Source organism: Notechis scutatus, chromosome 1 (genome assembly GCF_049901735.1).
Source record: "Notechis scutatus isolate UNSWTSFEM ecotype Mainland chromosome 1, rNotScu1.2, whole genome shotgun sequence".
NCBI classification, from domain to species: domain Eukaryota; kingdom Metazoa; phylum Chordata; class Lepidosauria; order Squamata; family Elapidae; genus Notechis; species Notechis scutatus.
In genome coordinates this window covers 189,419,851-189,440,027 of record NC_142009.1, presented here as the reverse complement: position 1 = coordinate 189,440,027, position 20,177 = coordinate 189,419,851, and the positions used below count along the sequence as shown (strand labels likewise).

Here is a 20,177-nt window from a genome sequence, read left to right as displayed (position 1 = left end):
TTAGGTTGTTTGCTATGGTTATTGTTGCTGCTGGTTGATTATATTTTAGAATTGTGGCTGGCTTTAGCTGCATGCAATTTTGCCTTCTGTATTTTAGCTCTATTTGGATGACAGTTTGGTTTTAATCCTACAGTATAGTATTATCATCTTTGAATATTGTGACTCAAAAAGCGAGAGATGATAAACGAATGTCATTCCTATTTTTCCAGACCTTTGGAGCGTTCGAGTGAAGATGTGGATATTATATTTACTCGCCTAAAAGAAGTAAAAGCTTTTGAGAAATTTCATCCCAATCTTCTCCAGCAAATATGTCTCTGCGGCTATTATGAAAACTTGGAAAAGGGTATTACATGTAAGTTTTTTTTAAAGAGAAAAATAATGTAGAATAAACCAGGAATCAGGTCAAAATTTTGTTCTTTTTCAATGTTCAGTGTTTTTAATGTGAAATTTTTTTTATACTTTAATGTTTAACTTTTGAATATTGATATATTTAATATCAAATGTTCTTTTTGAATTTTAATGTTTTAATGAGAAATGTTCTTAAGAGCAAGAATAAAATTATCTTTCTTATGAAATTAGTCCATGTATTCATTTCTATGTGTAATCCATTAGTCATAAATTATTTCTATTATTAATTATAAATTTATAGTATGTATAAATTTTTTAAATAATTATTTGCTATGATAATTAAATTAATCTGAAACAAAAAAAGTTATAACAACATTGCCGGATTGAAAAAAGCTTAAATGTTACTGGCATTATTTAAATGGATCAAATAACAGATGTTTAATTAGCTATCCTAGATGAATTTTCATACAAAGTTCTAGGATGGAAGTTAGCAACCTGTCTTATCATTAAACAGATAAGCTGACTCTTATTGTTGTCATTGGGTCTCTGGTCTCTATTTCTCCTCCAATTTGCCCCTTTTTCTTCTTGCCAGGTAGAACAAGCATTTTATTTTTATATTTTTACTGTGTTAAAAAGAACAGAGAGTAAGTGAAGGGAGAAAAGACAGATGGGAAATGTCATGACTACAATTTCTACAAAACCGAAAAACTGACAATTTGGGAGTTACTAATGAGACAGGATAGGCTGCCTTCTTCAGGATTTTCTGGTAACCAATGATTTGTATGGAGAAACATTTTGGCTTTATGAAATTCATTATTGGGGAAAGACTTCTGTGCTTACGATTTTCTCTTTGTAAAGTTTTGTGGCCAATCCATTCCCCTCCTCTCCCCATTTATTACCTTTATGGCATACTTTTAAATCACAACGGTAAGAAGGTCAGTGTTGTGGAGCGGCGGTTACAGAAGGAGACAGAGCCAGGGCTAGGCTAACATTACTTTGTTCAGTGAATAAAGGGTCGCCGCGGCTTCAGAGGCAATCTGACAGCCAGCTGGCGGCGACAGCTGATGCCGTTTGACAGCTCCCTTTATAGCGGCTGTCAAACGGCATCAGTAATGGGGCGATCGGCGCTCCCGCTCAGATGGCGGACCAGAAGGGGAACTTCAGGCAGGTTCTTAATACACAACACTCCTTTCCCCTGGCGCGCGTATGCGTAGTCCCGTAGCCACAATGGCGGCCTTCGTTCGTGGCTTGTCCTCCGCGGTTCTGGAGGCTTGGGGCTGCAACACAGTCTCTGTCTTCTCCGGCGGTGCCAGGCGTCTGCGGAGGGTCGGCGGCCGATCCGGACCTGCTCTCTGGGCGGCTCTGGTGAGTCTTCCTGCGTCAGTCGGCTGGCTGGGAAGTCGGGCCTCTGGTAGACCGGGTAGTTCTGCGGGACGGCTGAGGCAGGCGGCGAGTGAGACCGGGTGGCTCGGCGGCGGGTTGTCCAGGCTTTGGCGGCAGGCAAAGTCCAGCGTCTCCTGAGCTGGTCGATATGCCTTCTCCAGGTTCTCCCATCTTCCAGGAGGACTCTGTAAGATCTGGGCCCTGTAATAGAAACTATCCGCCCTGGCAGCCATAGCGGGTGCCCTGCATAGTTCCTGGCATAAACCAGGTCTTGCAGGGCAAAGCCCTGGCATGGCTGTCAGATGCCAGGGGTGTGCTGAGTGAGTAGTGGGGTGCAACCTGTCCAGGGTGGTTCGGAGTCGCCTGCCCATTAAAAGTTCAGCAGGTGACTTGTTGGTTGTAGGGCATGGTGTGGCGTGTTGCGTGAGTAGGTAAGTGGACAGCTTGGAGTGCTAGTCTGCCTGCCTCAGTTTGGCCAAAACTTCCTTGGCTGACCTAACAGCCCTCTCTGCCATCCCATTACTGGCGGGGTGAAAAGGGGCTGTAAGGGCATGCCTGATGCCCAGGTTGGCAGCGAAGATGGCAAATTCGTTTGAGCTGAATTGAGGCCCGTTATCTGACACCAAGGTGTCTGGCAGTCCATGAGTAGCAAACAGTCTGGTCAAAACCCTAGTGATGGCTTGAGTTGTGGTGGAAGACAGCACAGCTACTTCAGTCCATTTTGAAAACAGGTCCACTACCACAAAGAATGTTTTCCCCATCATAGGGCCAGCTAGGTCAATATGTAGCCTGGCCCAGGGTGCCCTGCATCTTCCCACCTGGTGGGTGTAGCTATGGGTGGAGCTGCTCTTGTCGCCTGGCAGGCCTGGCATCGTTAACCCAACTGGCAATTTGGGCATCTAGTCCAGGCCACCAAAAGCGTAGCTGCGGGCCAAGGCCTTCATCCGTACCATGCCGGATGACCCTCGTGCAGTGTTTTTAGAACTGGCTCTTGCAAGGAGGCAGGAATGACCACCCTTGTCCCCCATAACAGACAGCCCTGTATTGCAGACAACTCCTGCTTGCGAATCTTAAAGGGAATTAACTCAGGGGCAAAATGTATATCTGGCCACCCCCTCCCCACCCAGTCCAGGACCTGGGAAATCAATGGATCTTTTTGAGTGCGCAGCAACATCCCGGCTGAAAGTGGGAGGTCAGTCCCGTGCACTCGAAGATTGAGTGGATGGGAGCTGGGTCCTCGACTGGTGTAGGCGAGGGCACCTGCTGAGGGCATCTGCGTGGCTCAGGTTAATTCCAGGACGATGAATCAAGGTGTATGAATAAGCGGCCAAAAAAAGTGTCCACCTGGTCATTCTCGGGGACAGTACCTGTGGGGTTTGTTTGTCTCAGCTAACAGCCTAACAAGGTTTGTGGTCAGTTACCAGTTCAAAAAAAATGGCCATAGAGAAACTCATGGAACTTTTTACAGCAGCTACAGCTGCCAAAGCCTCCTTATCGATCTGGCTGTAATTTCTCTCAGCAGCAGAGAATGTTCTTGAAAAATAGGCAATGGGTGCCTCAGATCCATTTGAAAGCCTGTGGCTTAAAACTGCTCCTATCCCAAAGGTGAGGCATCAGCGGCGCAGTACTAGGGGCAAGTCCTTGTTAAATTGAACTAACACTGCGTTTGAGGTTAACAGCGACTTCACTGCCTGGAAGCGTTGGCTTCTTTATGTCCCCAGTGCCAGGAGACCTCCTTGTCCAGGAGCCTATGTAGGGGCTCAGCTACAGAGGCTTTGTGGGGTAGGAAGGATGCATAGAAATTTAGGAGCCCTAAAAAGGCCTGTAATTCAGTTTTGTTAGAGGAGTGGGTGCCTCGTGAATGGCCCTGACTTTACTTTCTATGGGGTGAATCCCTGAGGCATCAATTCGATAACCCAGGAAGTCTACTTGGTTGGTAGCTATGGTGCATTTATCTTTTTAATTTGAGCCCATTTAGTCTAAATCTGTCAAGAACAGACCTTACTCTGAGTAGCAGTTGTGCCTTGGTAGGGGCCGAAACTAAAATGTCATCAAAGTATGGAACCACCCGGGTAGGCCCTGGAGGATTCTTTCCATGAGTGATTGAAAATGCCTGGGGCTACGCTGACCCCAAACTGTAAACGTTTACATCTGAAGGCGCCCCTGTGTGTTACTATGGTTTGGAGGTCAGCAGTGTGCTGGTCCACAGGAATTGTTGGTATGCCTGGGACATATCCAATTTTGCAAAAACTACGCCATTGCTCAAATGTGTGAAGCAGGTGCTGAATAACAGGTACTGGGTATGTGCTAACTTGAAGGAAACGGTTGATGGACGTCTTATAGTCCGTGCAAATTCTCACGCTACCATCCTTCTTTAAAGGGGTGACTATGGGCGTTTCCCACTTGGCAAAATCTACCTGTTCCAAAACTCCTTGACTAATGAGTTTGTCTAGCTCAGCGTCTAATTTGGGCCTAATGGTGAAGGGAACCCTTCGAGGTTTCAAGCGGATAGGGTTGGCTTGTGGGCCCACATTGAAGGATATGGGGGTGCCGTATAACAGCCCAGGTCATTGTTGAAGACATCAGCGTAGTCATTAAAGGGCATCAACATCAGAGTTTTTGACAGAGTGAATCCCTGTGATGTTTAGACCTAGGGCAGGAACCAATCCAGTCCTAGCAAGCTAGGTAGGGCACCATCAACAACTACCAGTGGCAAGTAACCTCTAAAGTTTTGGAATTGAATAAGGAATCTTCCCTTACCCAGGACCGGAATGGTCTTCCCCTGGTAGTCCCGAAGGTTCAGGTGGCAGGCAGTCAGCTTCCTCCTTGGGAACGAAGGTAGAATCTTCCTCAGCGTGGACCAAGCGATGATGGAGAGGTTGACCGGTGTCCACCTCCATGTGGCAGGGCTTATCTTCTAAGAGAAGAGAAACGCTTATTTTGTTAGGGTTCGGTGGAGAAACTGCCCATGATGGCAGGTATAGCAGCTTTTTACTTGCCTTTGGGATGAGGCAGAGACTCGAGATCTTTGGAAGGGGCCTGCTCAGCTTGACAAACTCTGGCTATATGCCCTTTTTCTGGCAGTTTAGGCAAATAGCATTCCTGAATCTGCAATTGGATCTAAGGTGGTTACCTCCACAGCCTGCACAAGGGGCTGTTGTTTGGTGAACTGGTTGTTGTTTCTTCTTGGTGGAGCTAAAGGAATTCTGGGGTGTGTGAGGCGATTTACTTCTAATGATTCTTCTATTTCCTCCTGGGATACCTCATCATAATGGACTGTGGCCTGTCCTTGTTTTGGGGTAGCTCCTGAATCTCAGCTGCAGATATTTCAGATAGTTCAGCAGCTTGAGCTTCTTCAATGGCTATGGATAAAGTTAGATCTTTCTTTGCTAACAGTCTTCTCTGGAGTTTTAAATCCCTAATACCACCCACTATCTGGTCCAATAGCATGTCCTCCAGGTAATCCCTGAAACCGCAGTGTATGGCAGCAGATCTTAGGGCTGCCATATATTGGCTCACGGTTTCTCCCTCAGCTTGAACCCTTCTCCTAAAGCTAGCCTCCTAGCTATCTGAGAGGTTTGGGGGAATAGTGGTTGGCTAAAATCTCTTTAAGCTCTTCCCAGGAATAGACTTAATGGGTCGTGGTGACACTAATGCTGAGGCAGTGTCGAAAACTGTAGCCCCACAGAAGCTTAAAAATATGACCTTTTCCTCAGGTCTGTAGCCCTAGACAAGTCTATAGCGTTTAAAAAACATTCAAATCTGTTAATGTAGGATTCCCAAGTCTCTGTTCCGGGCTGGAAATGTGGGAAGGTCGGCGTAGATGCCATTTGAGCGACAACAGTGGTCTGCTAGGTGAGGAAAAAGTTAGCGGTCGCTTTTGAAAAGCGTTTCAGTAGCGCCTGTCAGCGGCGTTCGGCTCCTCAGCTGCGGAGCTTTGAAGTTCGTGCTCTTTTGGAGAGCGGCGGCAGCGGTGACTTCACTCGGCACTTAGCGGCTTCAGCTCTTTCTCTGTGTGACTTGGCTCAATTGTTTCGCCTAGATGTCTTTACTGCGTCCCGCCCTCGTCGCCAGTGCTGTGGAGCGGCGGTTACAGAAGGAGACAGAGCCAGGGCTAGGCTAACATTACTTTATTCAGTGAATAAAGGGTCGCGCGGCTTCAGAGGCAATCTGACAGCCAGCTGGCAGGGCGACAGCTGATGCCGTTTGACAGCTCCCTTTTATAGTGGCTGTCAAACGGCATCAGCCAATGGGAGCGATCGGCGCTCCCGCTCAGATGGCGGACCAGAAGGGGAACTTCAGGCAGGTTCTTAATACACAACAGTCAGAATGACTGCAGAAAAGCTATGGTTTATTGGCAGACAGAATTAGTTTCTATTCAAAGTTATATGATCTGACTTCTTGGGAAAAAATAGTATTAACAAGCAAATATTAAAGCACCCAGAAAAGATACAATTTAAATGACAATATGGCATTGAAAGCATAGGTATGATATGCACAAACTAAGCACTATCATGCTTAGAGAATAAATATATGTAAAAAAGAAAATTACTAATTTAAGTGGACCAAGATCTGGTGGATCTCAAGCAGAATTGAGTTTTATAAATGCAGGGATCAGGGCTATTTAATGTTATACTATTTACTTATTTCCTCCCATTATTTAAAATAATTTATTGTTGCAAAAGCTATGAGGTGTGAGCAATCTGTGATTCTCCAGGAGTTACAAAACTTCTTCTTCTAGCTTTACCAATTGTATCTAGGCCTATTGGAAGTTGTAGTTTACCAATATTTAGGGGGCATTGTTTTTGTAACCTTCTTAAAAAGCTTCATGTATGTATGAAGAAGGAGGCACTATAATAAAATGGGGCATAGAAACTAAAACCCTTGTTGTTTTAAACACATGATTTAAATTTGTAAAGTGTGTCAGGAGATATTTCTGGAAAGAAATGAGAAGCTAAGTAAAATTAGATTTTGATCTTAATAGACTTACAAAGTCTTTGTCTTCTGGATGAGTAACTATGGTAGGTTAGAAGTCCCTATGAGCATATCTGTGAGGAGGACAGCACCATTGCAAAGACTGGTGACCAGGTAGTGAATACTGGCCAACAAAATTCGTTCTGGAGAAGGAGAGTTTGACAGATCACCCACTTATGCTCTGGATAGCTGCTCCTCATGAGGGGACTGCAAACATTAAGTTTCTTCCAGCCAGGTAGGATGAGTATCTTGAGAGCTGAGGGATTATCATTTTGCTCAAAACTGCTACGCAGCCTTTATGGACACTTGACTGCTACAAGGTTCACTTTTTTAAACACTTCTGGGTATAGTTAATTTATATAAATATACAACTTATTTCTTCCAACTGGCAGGAAAGAATAAGACACTTGGTGAGTTGCCTTCTTTTTAGAATTAAGAAGAGAAGGGGAAAAGAGTTCTATCTTAATTTAATAGATTGTGATTTAAGAAAGTTTTAAATAGCTAAGGGGAACAGTAATTTTAAGAAAAGAATATTACCTTGATGAAAATTCCTTTGAAGATAATAAAATTAAGTAGACAAGCAGGATCTTTGTAAGAATGTTGATTACTTTTTATTAAGGAAAGTACATAATTGGTGGATTTTACAAAATAAGTTAAGGGTAACTTAAGAATTTGGTCTGGTGTTTTGGTCTGGTGGTTGAGGGATCAGGCTAGAAAGTGGGAGACGGTGTGTTCTAGTGCTGCCTTACCCATGAAAGCCATTTCGGTGTCCTTGCGCCAGTCACTCTCTTTCAGCCCAATTCACCTCACAGAGTTATTGTGGAGACAGTAGTAGCAGGAAGATGTATTGGATATGTTTGTCGCCTAGAGTTATTTATAAAAATAATAAAGGTGGGATACAAATAAATAAAAGAAATGAATGACCTGGATTGATGACTTATCTATGGAGAGCTAATTGGGACTAAAGTGTTAAGGAAAGAGAAAAGCAAAACGGGAAGAAAGGAGAAGCTTGACTTCTTACTTTCATCCTGGTTAAGTGGTATACTGTCACTTTGGAGCCATAATACAATGGCATCAACAAGAAAAACAGCAAAAATAAGAGGAAAGAGATTCACCTTGAAGACAAGAGCAACTTGAAGACAACGGCACTACATCAGGTTTCTTGCAGAAAATCTTTGAGGAATTTAGCAAGAGAATATCTGAAACAGTTGCCAATAGTTTGGCTGCTTTAAAACAAAAAGAAATGGAAGAAGGATTTGCAGATAAAAAACATATGAAAGAAGAAATTTAAAAGATTGAAGAATCTATAGAAAACATGCAAAAAGTGTTTCATTAGTATTATTCTACTTTACATAAAAATCAAGATTACCAAAGATTACAGAGAGTCAGAGATAAATGATGAATATACCAGAACTAATAGTGGAAGTTTGTGAAGTTCTTAAAAAATCTAAAACAGATACAGATAGTCTGCTGGCCCCTTGCTATAAATGTTTTGAGAAATGAACGTTTATAATTTTTACAAGTGATGTTATATTATTTTACATAAATGGAAGATTCCTGACAGCTGGAAAGAGGTCAGTACAGCACTATTACCTAAAGATGGGTACATTCGGTACTACCCACCATAGAGGAATGATTGACAAAATTGACAGAACTTTCTGAAATGGCCAAACTGACGTATTTGATTAAAGACATTATTGACATTCATCCATGACTGGGAACTCCTTATGGACTTTTTGCATACAAATATTTTGTAACTTATGGTTTTGATGATTGGAAAGAATAGGCTATAGAAATAAAGCAATTACAGAGAGAGAGTTTTGATTGTATAACTGCTGAGAGGAAGATTAAAGCTATTTATATTTCTTTTTATATGTTTTATTTCTTCATTTTTTTTCTATTTCATTTTTCCTTGTCTTTTTTCTTTGCTTGCTTTTTCTCTTTCACATTTAATACATCTTTTTCTCTGAGTGTGTTTCATATTATATATGTAAAATCTTTTAATAAAAATATTTATTTAAAAAAAAAAACAGCCTTACCAAGTCCTATTTACCAAGTTGTACTCAGTAATGATGTACACAATTAACTTGTATGTGTTCCATCCACCCAAGCACAACTTCGTGTTTTATAGCTGCCTCTGCACAAACAAAAGACAATTTGCCAATCTGCTTGTGTGAGTTTTCACTTAACTTCTGATAATCACCATAGCAATGACAGGCATAAACTGTACTTCGCTTTTCTTGCCCTCATGTGAAAGATCTATTTTTGTCGTAGAAATGGGTAATGCATTTCAGCAATGCAGAGAGAGTGAGAGAGACTGCTACCCAAATGGAAAAAAGGACTGATTGGCTTTGGGGGAAACAGAATGAATTTTAGAATCGAAGAAACAAAGCAATTATGAAAGATAGACTTATATATATATATAAAAGTTTTCACCACATGTTTTGTCCTTCCATATTTCGATCATATATGATGTGCTAAGGAACATTTCTGAGAGTTTCTTTATGTTAAAACTTTGCAGCATAATAATATTAGAGTTTAAGGTGTCAAGATGAGGGAATTAATTATGATATGATGTGGTTAGAAAGCAATAAAGGCAGAGCCACGGGCAGCGATGTCAAGCATGTTGTGATGTCATTGCACAAATGTTGGAATTATTTATTTTATGTCTTTGGTGCAACCACCACATATTTCATAATTTCATCATACAGGTAGTCCTCGACTTACAACCATTCATTTAGTGACTGTTAAAGTTATAATGGCACTGAAAAATGTGACTTATGACCAGTTTTCACAGTTATGTCCATTGTAGCATCCCCATGGTCATGTGATCAAAGTTTGGGTGTTTGGCAACCAGCATGTATTTAGACAGCTGACATAACCCAGGATCATGTGATCACCATTCGTAACCTTCCCAGCTGGCTTCTGGGTGGCAGAAAGGGGCAAAATTCAGTAAACAACTGCATTGCTTGGCAATGGAAATTTTGGACTAAATTATGCTCGGAAGTCAAGGACTGCATGTAGCTATCATAATTTATATGATTCACATCATATAAATTGACACACATGACATCATGACATCATCATGTTTCTTACTGAACATGGATGGGAGATAAACACAAAGATAAACCAGCCCATTTTAACCAATGTAATTAGCAAATTCCAAAGACTATTAGGAATTCTCAGTCTGAGGAATTCTACTAAAAACTACAGATGTCAAAATTCTTGTTGAAAATATAATAACTGCTGATGCAAATATGCTTATTTAATCAAAAGTTATAATTAAGTTATGTTAACCATATAGTTACTATAAATGTAATGTATCTTTGTATTTGATTATCTCCCTCTCTCTTTTGGCAGTATTTCGTCAAGGTGATATTGGAACAAATTGGTATGCTGTATTGACAGGATCCTTGGATGTTAAAGTTTCTGATACGAGCAACCATCAGGTAAAATTGCATCTCTAAGGCAGTACAAATTTCCCAGGAAAATATTGCCTATCTATAGACTACTAAACATTTTGTTCCTGTAACCTTTAATTCGGCAATAGGGAAACAAACGGTTTTACTGAACTGGAGAACTGAACAATACTAGGGTCTTCCTTTTCTAGGCCTGACTCCCAAAAGTCTCTTGTGTAGCATGGTTTTTATTCCATAATTGCTAACAAGGAACCAGAAGTGGTATTATGTAAAGCCTGCTCCTTTAGAACATGTGTTGTGATATTGGATACATATAGGAAAGGGGCCAAGTCTTCATCACAGTGCTTCATCCCATACTCAATTGGAGACTATATAGTTGATTCTGAAAGAGACATGCTTTCCGGATGCAACTCTACTTCAGTGGGTTTTCTTTTCTGTTTTTTTGCCTTTATTATAAACTACTTTTCTAACAAGACCTCTTTGGAATTTTAGTGTCATGAGGGTTCTGTGACACCTACAAAGGAGCACTCGGTCAGACGTCTGGTCAACTTTGAAAAGTGAATCCATTGCTTGAAGCACATGTGTATGGTCCCTTCAAAGGACTTTCTGGGTCATTTGAATTTGTGTGTGTACACACAACTATTTATTTCTTTATTTATTTAGCGTATGGCAAAGACATAGTAGTAGCTGTACTATAATACACACAACTATAATGTCACTGGATGGAAGCCCTTTTTCTGGAAAGGAGCTAGGTCTTTTTCTTCAGCTGGGCCTTTTCATTTGCAACTAGTTAATAAGGACTTTGCATAATCCTATCCTTGTTATTAGGATTTCCACTGCTCTTGGTGAGTAATTTCCAAATAGACTGCTCTGTCTTGAATATGACTAACCTTCTGTGGGCAGTCTCAGAAAGTTAAGGAACTGGATCCCACGTTTACATTTATATTTATACCACATATAATAGCAAACTATTGCTCCTTATAGTACCTACCTGTCCCTTCCCTGACCAAGGAATTGTGGATAGCTGTGGAGACTGTCCAGACACCTCTTAAGTATGAGAAAACTTATGGAACAGTTGAAGGGAATGTCAAGGATGTATCAAAGTTTCTAGGGAAGAAGGCACAGATGTCCCTTCCACCCTCCCATCAAAATAGGTGCTTTTTTTTTTTTTTGCTTTAGTATTATAGTCTCTGAGCTTCTCAAAAGTCCTATGTTTTCCAAAACTACTTTGTTCTTCTCCACTTCCTACATGTTATGCTTTGAACACTAACATTTATAATGATTCCATTTTCAGTGAAGCCTGCTGTAAAATGCTTAGTCTGAATCCCTTGAATTAGACCAAACAAAAGCTATATTACCCAGGTTCGCTTCTGTTGCTTGTAAATCTCCTCTGGGTTATATATATTGTTTTTCTTTCCCTTTTGCTTTTTCCACTCTGTGAAAAATCTAGAATATAAGATCTATGGCCCATCCAGGGATAGTTGTCTGTTTGTTCTGTTGCATGCCTCCCAAATTTGATAGTGCCTAAATCAGTTCAATACAATTAATTATAGTTAAATTAAATTAAATATGTCTGTGTTTTATAATTCCATAAAAATGGTCTTCATTAATATTGCTAAACAACCAATCAAACAATAAAAGAGACAAACTATTCAAATTTAAAATGTGAAATCCCAGATTTCATTTTGTTATCTCTTCAAAGTTATTTGATTTATTTGTATAGAAGCAGCAACTGTTGAAGTAACTGGTCAGTCCAGGCATTACTGTATTACTGTATAAATTGTATTTCATGTGTATAATAAAAATGGGAAAATTAGAAAATTAAATTAATTTGCTGTTTTATGCTGGATTGTGTTAATATCTGCAGAATTCCTTACCACAAGAGGGCAGTGGTAGAATGAATAAAGTTTTATTCTTCTTTCTTACGTTAAACTAAGCAGACTTAGAGCCCTTGCAGTATTAAGTATTATTGTTTTCTTCATTGGATGGGTTGATTTGGCTACTGAAACCACTTAACAAAAATAGAAATAGAAACCTAGATTCTTGGAATATCTGTGAGTTTGAGAGTAACTAATGCAATTGAATATGGTAATTCACTGTTTTTAGGTACTAATTTATGGGTGTTACAATGAGAGTAGTTTGTCTATATGTGAAAACCTAACTCTGACTTCAATGGCCTTTATTTGAGCAATTTTAAAAGCAAAAGAAGAAATAAGGAATCATGAAAGGACTATTTTACAGCATTTCTGATTTTTCCATGATTTATATTACTGGTATCATAACTGGGCTATAAAATATGGATGACAGCTAGCAGGCAGCCAAGATTTAAAGTAAGCAGGATGGGATATGCCTTTCTCAGGAGACAGTGATGGATCCTGCATTTGCTCATGAAAAAATAAAATAAATAGAAGCAGAACACCTCAACATCTACAGTGACAATCCTGTGAATTCATTTTAATATTTAAGTAGCTTTGAAGAAAACTTCAACCTGCAAACATTATTTTTGGGAGAAAGACTATTAATGTCAACGATTGGAAATGTCTTGAAAGAGGATATTTTGAAAATGTTGATGCCAAGTTAGGGAAGACTGGCTTTCTTTGAGCTTATTTTTTTAACCATAGTAGTTTCTGTGAAAATTTGTCATGGCTAATTTCTGTGTGAGAATATTTGAATATATTGGCAAGGCCAACAAAGTATACTGATGTCATTGGACAATTCATAAAGTAAGATTGTTAGCTGATGATTGATGAAAAGAAAATTGGTCACTTTTAGACTTGTATGTTCCATACCAGGCAAATATAGGTGAGCAATACTTTTTTGTGATAATGTTACTAACTGTTATTAAATGCATAGTGACAATAGACCAGGTGTGAAAAAGTACACCTCATAATTTTGTAATCCCCAGAGCCCACTAAATTGAGCAGGACTATCATTTTGGAACTTCTTTTTTTTATCTTAGTGGGTTTAAGGAGGATTAAGTCGCAGAAATGTTTCCTGAACTTTACAGAGATTTAAAGCGTAGACTAAGTAAGAAACAACTCAGTCCTCATCAAAAAGATTGATTTGTATTAACTTGTTTTTGCATTTTAAAGAATAAAAAATATATTTTCCCTTTTATCCCTCTCCCAGTGAACTCCCCAAGCTCACTTGCATTGCTGAAATTCCCTTTTCTGTTTGATTTTCAGACTAAAAAAATTTAACAGACTGCAGAGTTTTATCAATCAGTAGAGGGCTCTGCAATACTGAGGAAAAAATTCTTAGTGATGTTGCACCTCCTACTTAGACAACCTTTGTAGGAGGAGAGCTTTATTACTCTATGGTAGTAAAAAAATTGGAAGTCTTGTGTCACCTTTTTCGACAAACAAATTTTATTAACAGGCATAAGCTTTCACAAATTTCAGCTCATTTCATCATATGTGCCTGATGAGACCTATCACCTTTGAGGAGTAGGAATAGGTTGGCTAATAACCAAATTCCCACAAGAAAATAAAATATAAATAAAATAAGGTAAAATAAATACATAGATATGAACTAATAAAATATAATAACAGATAAATGAAATAAAAGAAAACATACAAATACAAAATACACTAAAATAGAAAATAATTAAAAATAAATACCGGTAAAATACCATCTCACTTCTGAATGTATTTTGGCATGTTATGGAAAGCCCAGAGCAACTTGTCAACTCTCTCTTGACAAACATTTATTGTAAAATTGGAAACTTTAAATTCTTATAGGCTTAAAGGCACCTATGTTTAATTTAACGTGAGTTAGATAAACTGGAAATAGGCACATTCTCAATTCAGCTCAATTCAAAATTTATTTACATTCCAAGACCAATCACAAATAGGTGCAGAATGCAGATATAATACAATTCCATAGATCCTTTTATTATTATTTTTCTTTTTATACCTTTGAATCAGACTTCTGGATTGATGTCTGTGGTTTTCTTGAAAAGATTTCAGTAGGGGGTTGCCCTTGTTTTCTTCCTAAGATTGAGATGGAGGGACTGGCCCAAGTCACTCAGTTGGCTTTGTCCTAAGCTTATCCTGATTCTTTAACTATACCAAACATGTTCTTCTTTTATTAATTAATACATATCACATTAGATTGTGCTATAAGATCATATTTATGGTATATATTCTCATATTTTCAATCGAGTATTAAATACATTAATATCATTGTTAATCATTTGACTATACTTTTATTCATTCATATTTTACTTAAATTGTTTTGTGACAGTTCATATTATCATCTCAAATCTATCCTACAATCATTTTGTAGATGTAATAAGAAAAGAATACATCTTTATATATTTATTATTTTCTAAGAATCTACATATTTCATTGCCATGTTTTATTTTCTAACCATTGATAGAATAGATCCCAGATTTTATAAAATTATTTATCATCTTGTTCTCTGATTTCAAATGTCAATCTACTCATTTCAGCACATTCCAATATTTTCTTAATGATTTCCTCCTGTGATGGTATTTTCTCATTTTTCCAATTTTTAGCAAATACAATCCTAGCCTAGTTAGTACATTTACAATCAGGTATTTCAATTCTTTACTATATATTTCAGGTAAAATTCCCAATAAAAATATCTCTGGTTTCAAATCTATATGCTTTTTTGCCATTTTTTCCAACCACGTCTGGATTTTAGTCCAATATTTTTAGCATCTGCACAAGTCCACCACATATGGTAATATGAGCCAGGTGTCTGATGACATTTCCAACATTTTTCAGATTTGTTCTTGAACATTCTTGCTATTCTTGTTGGGGGGAAATGCCACTTGTAAAACATCTTATACAAATTTTCTTTATATGCTGTTGACATTGTCATTTTATAATTTTGAGACCACAATTTTTGCCATTTCTCTAGATCAATCCCATATCCAAAATTCTTTCCCCAAGCAATCATTGTTTCTTTAACTTGTTCTTCTTCTAGTTTAATTTCTAATAAATATCCATACAATTTTTTAATCACCTTTTCATCAGTACCTGTCAAAATCATATCTAAGTCAGTCAGTTTATCATAGAAACCTTCTGTTTTAGAGTCTTTATCATACTTTGAATATATTTGCGCATATGAAAACCAATTCATCTTTATACCTTGTTCCTCTAATTTTTGTATAGATTTAAGTTCACCCTTTTCATTCAGTATTTCACCATATCTAACTGTTTGTTCCTTTTTATATATTATAGGATAAGAAAATGCTTCAATAGTCGATAGCCAGACTGGAATTTTCAAATAACATTGTCTTTTAGTCTTCTCCCAGTTTAACCACAGAGACTCCCATATATAATGTCTTCTAAAATACCCCTGTGATTTAGTTCCTTTATACCATAGAAAAGCATGCCATCCCAACAACAGATCATGTCCTTCTAGTGTCAACAATCTAGTGTTTCTTAATGTTATCCATTCCTTAACCTATATCAAATTTGTAGCTTGATAATACAACTCCCAGTTAGGCAAACCAAATCCTCCTCTTATTCTAGCATCTTGCAAAAGCTTTAGCTTTATTCTCGCTTTCTTTCCTTGCCATATATATTTCAACACGATTTTATTTAAATCTTCAAAGTAATCTTTTCCAAGCCTAATTGGAATTGTTTGGAACAAATATAAAATTCTGGGTAGTATATTCATCTTGATTGTTATTCTCCCTATTAATGACAGTTGTAAATTTTCCCATTTCGCCAAATCTAATGCTATCTGCTGCTTAAGTTTGATATAATTATTCTTTTTTAGTGTACTGCATCTTGCTGTCAAATGTACCCCCAAGTACTTAATCTTATTCGTGACCTGAATTTTCAATAGATCTGCCAGTTCTTCCTTTTGTCTTGATAGCATATTCTTTGTCAAGATCTTTGTCTTATCTTTGTTTATTTTGAAACCAGCCACTTTTCCATATGCCTCTATCTTTTCTATCAATTTTGATGCTGTTTCTAGTGGGTCTTCTAAAATGAAAACCAGATCATCTGCGAATGCTTGCAACTTAAATTCTTCCTGTTTAATTTTCATCCCTTTTATATTTTTTTCTTCTCTAATATTTCTGTTCAGCACTTCCAAGGTTAACACAAACAACAGAGGTGATAGTGGGCAACCTTGTCTTGTTCCTTTTCTTATATCAATAGAGTCTGTCAGTTCTCCCTCTATTATTACCTTTGCCGTTTGCTTATGATATATAACTTCTATTGCTTGAATAATTTTTTTAGCAAAGCCCATCTGTTCCAATTGTAATAACATGAATCGCCAATTCACATTGTCAAATGCCTTCTGTGCATCTAGAAATATCAAAGCCATTTGTTTTTCAGGGTGTGCCTCGTAGTATTCCAAAGTGTCCAAGATTACTCTCATATTATCTTTAATTTGTCTCTTTGGCAGAAATCCATTTTGATCAGGATGGATAAAATTGTTTAAGTATTTTTTAAGTCTTTCTGCCAATATTGAAGCAAAAATTTTATAATCTGCGTTTAGTAAGGAAATTGGTCTATAGTTCTTGATTTGTAATGGATCGGCCTCCTCTTTTGGGACAAGTGTAATATAAGCTTCTGACCATGATTTAGGTATCTTCTTCTTTAACATAACTTCATTCATAACTTCTAGCAATGGAAGGTTCAATGATTCTTGTAGTGTTTTATAAAATTCTTCCGGAAGTCCATCTGGGCCTGGTGCCTTTCCATTATTTTGCTTCTCGAGTGCTTCAGTTAACTCCATCATCGTTACATTGCTTTCTAACATTGTTTCAATCTCTTTAGGTATCTGGGGTAAATTAGCATTCTGCAAATACTGTTTAACTCTTTCCTCATCAATATTCTCTTGTGTGTATAGTTTCCCATAATAGTCTCGTATGATTTCCTTCTTCTCTTTACTACCATAGCAAACTTGGCCTTGGTCATCTATTAATTGCAATATTTTCCTTGATTCTTTCTCCTTTCTCAATTTATATGCTAACCATCTACCTGGTTTATTTGCATCTTCAAAATAGTTCTGTTTAGCACCTCTGATTTTCTGTGCTAATTCTTTTTCTATTAGACCCATTTTATGTTTAATTATATCCATTTTTAACTTAATGTTCGTTTTCTGTGGCATTTTCTGTAGCTCTTTTTCAAGTCCTTTATACTCATCCTTTAATGCCTTAGAGGCTAGTCTTTTCATGGTATTTCTTTTCCTTGTATAGTCTATTATCAAGCCTCTGGCATATGCCTTCATTGTATCCCATACATTCTGGATTGATGTATCTTCTTTTTTGTTTTCTCTAAAGAAGAAAGCCAGTTCTTTCTCCATCCACTGTGTGAAGTCTTTTTCCTTTAATATAGTATTATTTAACGTCCATCTAGATCTTCTTCTTTGTCCTTTCCATTTAATTGCCATTGGATTGTGATCTGCCCAAGTACTTGTTTCAATATTTATTTCTTGAATATTAGCTAACAATTCTGTTGACATCTATATCATATCTATTCTGGACCATGATAAATGTCTATTTGAGTAGGTGTATTATTTAGTTTTAGGATTTCTTTCTCTCCATGTATCTTTTAAATTTATTTCATCTACCATTTTAAAAAAAGATTTAGGGAGAGTCTTTCTGTTTTGCTTTGTTGTTTTCTGTGCTGTATAGTCCAGTTTATTATCTACAATTCCATTAAAATCTCCCATCATAACTATATTAGCATAGTCCAATTCAATTATCTTCATGTGTAATTTTTTATAAAATTCTTCATGATTGTCATTCGGGGCATAAATTGCAATCAGGAGTGTTTTTGTATTATTGTCCATTATTTCCACCATTAGTGTTCTTCCATCGTCGTCAGTATATATCAATTTCGCTGGGATAATATCTTTAATGTATAAAACCAGTCCTCTTTTCTTGCATTGTGTCAAAGAAGTAAATATTTTCCTTAATTTTGGCTGTATCAACAGTTGTTCATGTTGCTTTTTGATATGTACTTCTTGTAGGCAGATTATATCAAATTTTAATTTCTCTAATTTATGGAAAGTTTTCCTTCTTTTAACAGCTGAGTTAAGTCCATTTATATTAATTGTAATCAGTTTTTTCTCTTCCATGGTTATATTTTGTAGTTAGGTTTAGCACCTCTCGTAGATCTTGGTTCACGTTGTTCTTTAACTTCCACCTTTCCACCTACTGCACCTTCTTCTTTTTTAGTCACTATTAGGCAATCCTCTTGGAATTCAGTTAGTGACATTTCTTTTTCTGTCTCCTCCTCTTTCCCTCCAAAATATTCTGTATAAAATAATTCAGCTTTCTCAATTGAATCAGTTCTATGTCTCTGTTCTTGCCATGTGAACATTAAACCTTCTGGAATCAGCCATCTATAATTCACCTCTTTTTTAAGTAGCATTTTGGTCAGAAATCGGTATTCTCTTCTCATCTCTCTCACTCTTCTGGGTACTTATTTCAGGACCACAATCTCCTTGTCTTTATATTTCAGTGTTTTCTCTCTTGCCACTTGCAATATTTACGTTTTAATGGCTTTCGTTGTAAATCTGATGTGAACTTCTCTTGGTAAGCTATTTCTCATTGCATATCTTGTGAAGACTCAATAAACCTCATCTATTCCATCCATCATCTTCTCTTTAGTTATTTCCAAAGCTTCAGCCAAAATTTCTATCATTATCTCAGCTAGGTTTTGTCCCTTTTCTTCCTCTATGTTTTGGAATCTGAGATAAAATTCTGATCTGTCCATCTCCCATCTCAGCATCCCACTTTTATCTTGTTCAACCACAGTTAATCTGCTATCAATGTCTCCAATCTTCTTATCTCTTTGTTTATCTTCTTCTTCAATTTTTTGGAATCTCTCATCATACTACATCATCATTTGTTGAATGTTCTCCACCTTTTCATCAGTTTTCCCTGTTCTTTGTTCAATGTTCTCTGTTCTCTTTTCAATATTCTCTTTTCTTAGTCGAATATTTTGAATTCCTTGCATAATCATCCGCAGCGTCACTTTTTCCTGTTCCTTTTCTTGCTGTAACATTGTCTGTATTTAGCGTTGTCCTCCAGATGGTGAAGAGAAAGAAGTAGAAGTTGAGGAACCAGGGGCTGTTAGTTTCCTACTCATTTCAAACAATTCAAAATCTTCAGGTTTTTCTTGACCTTAATCCACTTGTGAAATAACCAATTGCAATTCCAAATAAAAATAGTAGGAAAAAAGAAACCAAATAGTAGTAGTAGTAGTAGTAGTAGTAATAATAATAATAATAATAATAATCATAATAATAATAATAATAAATGCTTCAGGTTCTTGTATACCTTAATCCAATCGATTGGCTAGATAGCAGTAAAAACTCAAAAATGGAAGAAAAAAGCATAAACACACACAAAAAAGAAAAAATTGTTAAATCCTGAAAAAGGCAGAAAAGTAAAAGGTAAAAAACTAAAAAGGAGAAGAAAAAAGTTCTTCAGGTTCTTCAACACCTTAATCCAATTAAGAGGTCTCAGGTATAAAAGGATGCATAAGAAAAAAAACATAGCCACAAAAATAAAAAAAACCCAATATGTAAGGTAAATAGAGAAAAAAAAATACAGGGGAGGGAGAGAGAAAAAAGAAAAGAGACTACTCCCTTAAAAAAAAGGAAAGAAATCATTAATACTAAAGCTTTTCCTTTAAAATAAAATGCAAACATAAAAATTTGACTTCAAAAGACAAAATGAAAGACAAAAATCAAATTCCAAAAGGCCAAAAATTCAAATAGCTATTATGAAAAGTAAACTAGTAAGGAGGGGGTTTGTTAAAGTAGGAAATAGCGCAGCTTAAAAAAAATAAAAAGAGCACACTGCACCTTGTTTGATTGTCCAAGGCTTTTGTTAAAATTTATAACTCTCTTCTCCAGAGTCTTATCACCTTTTTTTCCCTATAAGCTTCAACACCAGACTCCAGCTGTTGATAGAAACCCAGAAGAGCACCTGCAATAATACTCTCCCATGCTCTTCCCTCTATCTTATCAAACAGGCAATGTCCTTGAAAAGAAGTCTCAATTCTTTCTCAGCTTTGTCTGGTCAAAAGAGAAATAGAATATTTCCAAGCC

General features: G+C 37.3%; 1 protein-coding gene across 1 annotated transcript in view; it reads left to right on the top strand.

The window, feature by feature from the left end:
* RAPGEF4 (Rap guanine nucleotide exchange factor 4) overlaps window positions 1-20,177 on the top strand; it is a 186,629-nt gene that overhangs the window by 24,888 nt on the left and 141,564 nt on the right. Inside the window, exons 2-3 of the mRNA XM_087949706.1 lie at window positions 210-352; window positions 10,066-10,154. Of these exons, the coding sequence (XP_087805832.1) occupies window positions 210-352; window positions 10,066-10,154 (232 nt within the window). The remainder of the gene's footprint in view (window positions 1-209; window positions 353-10,065; window positions 10,155-20,177) is intronic.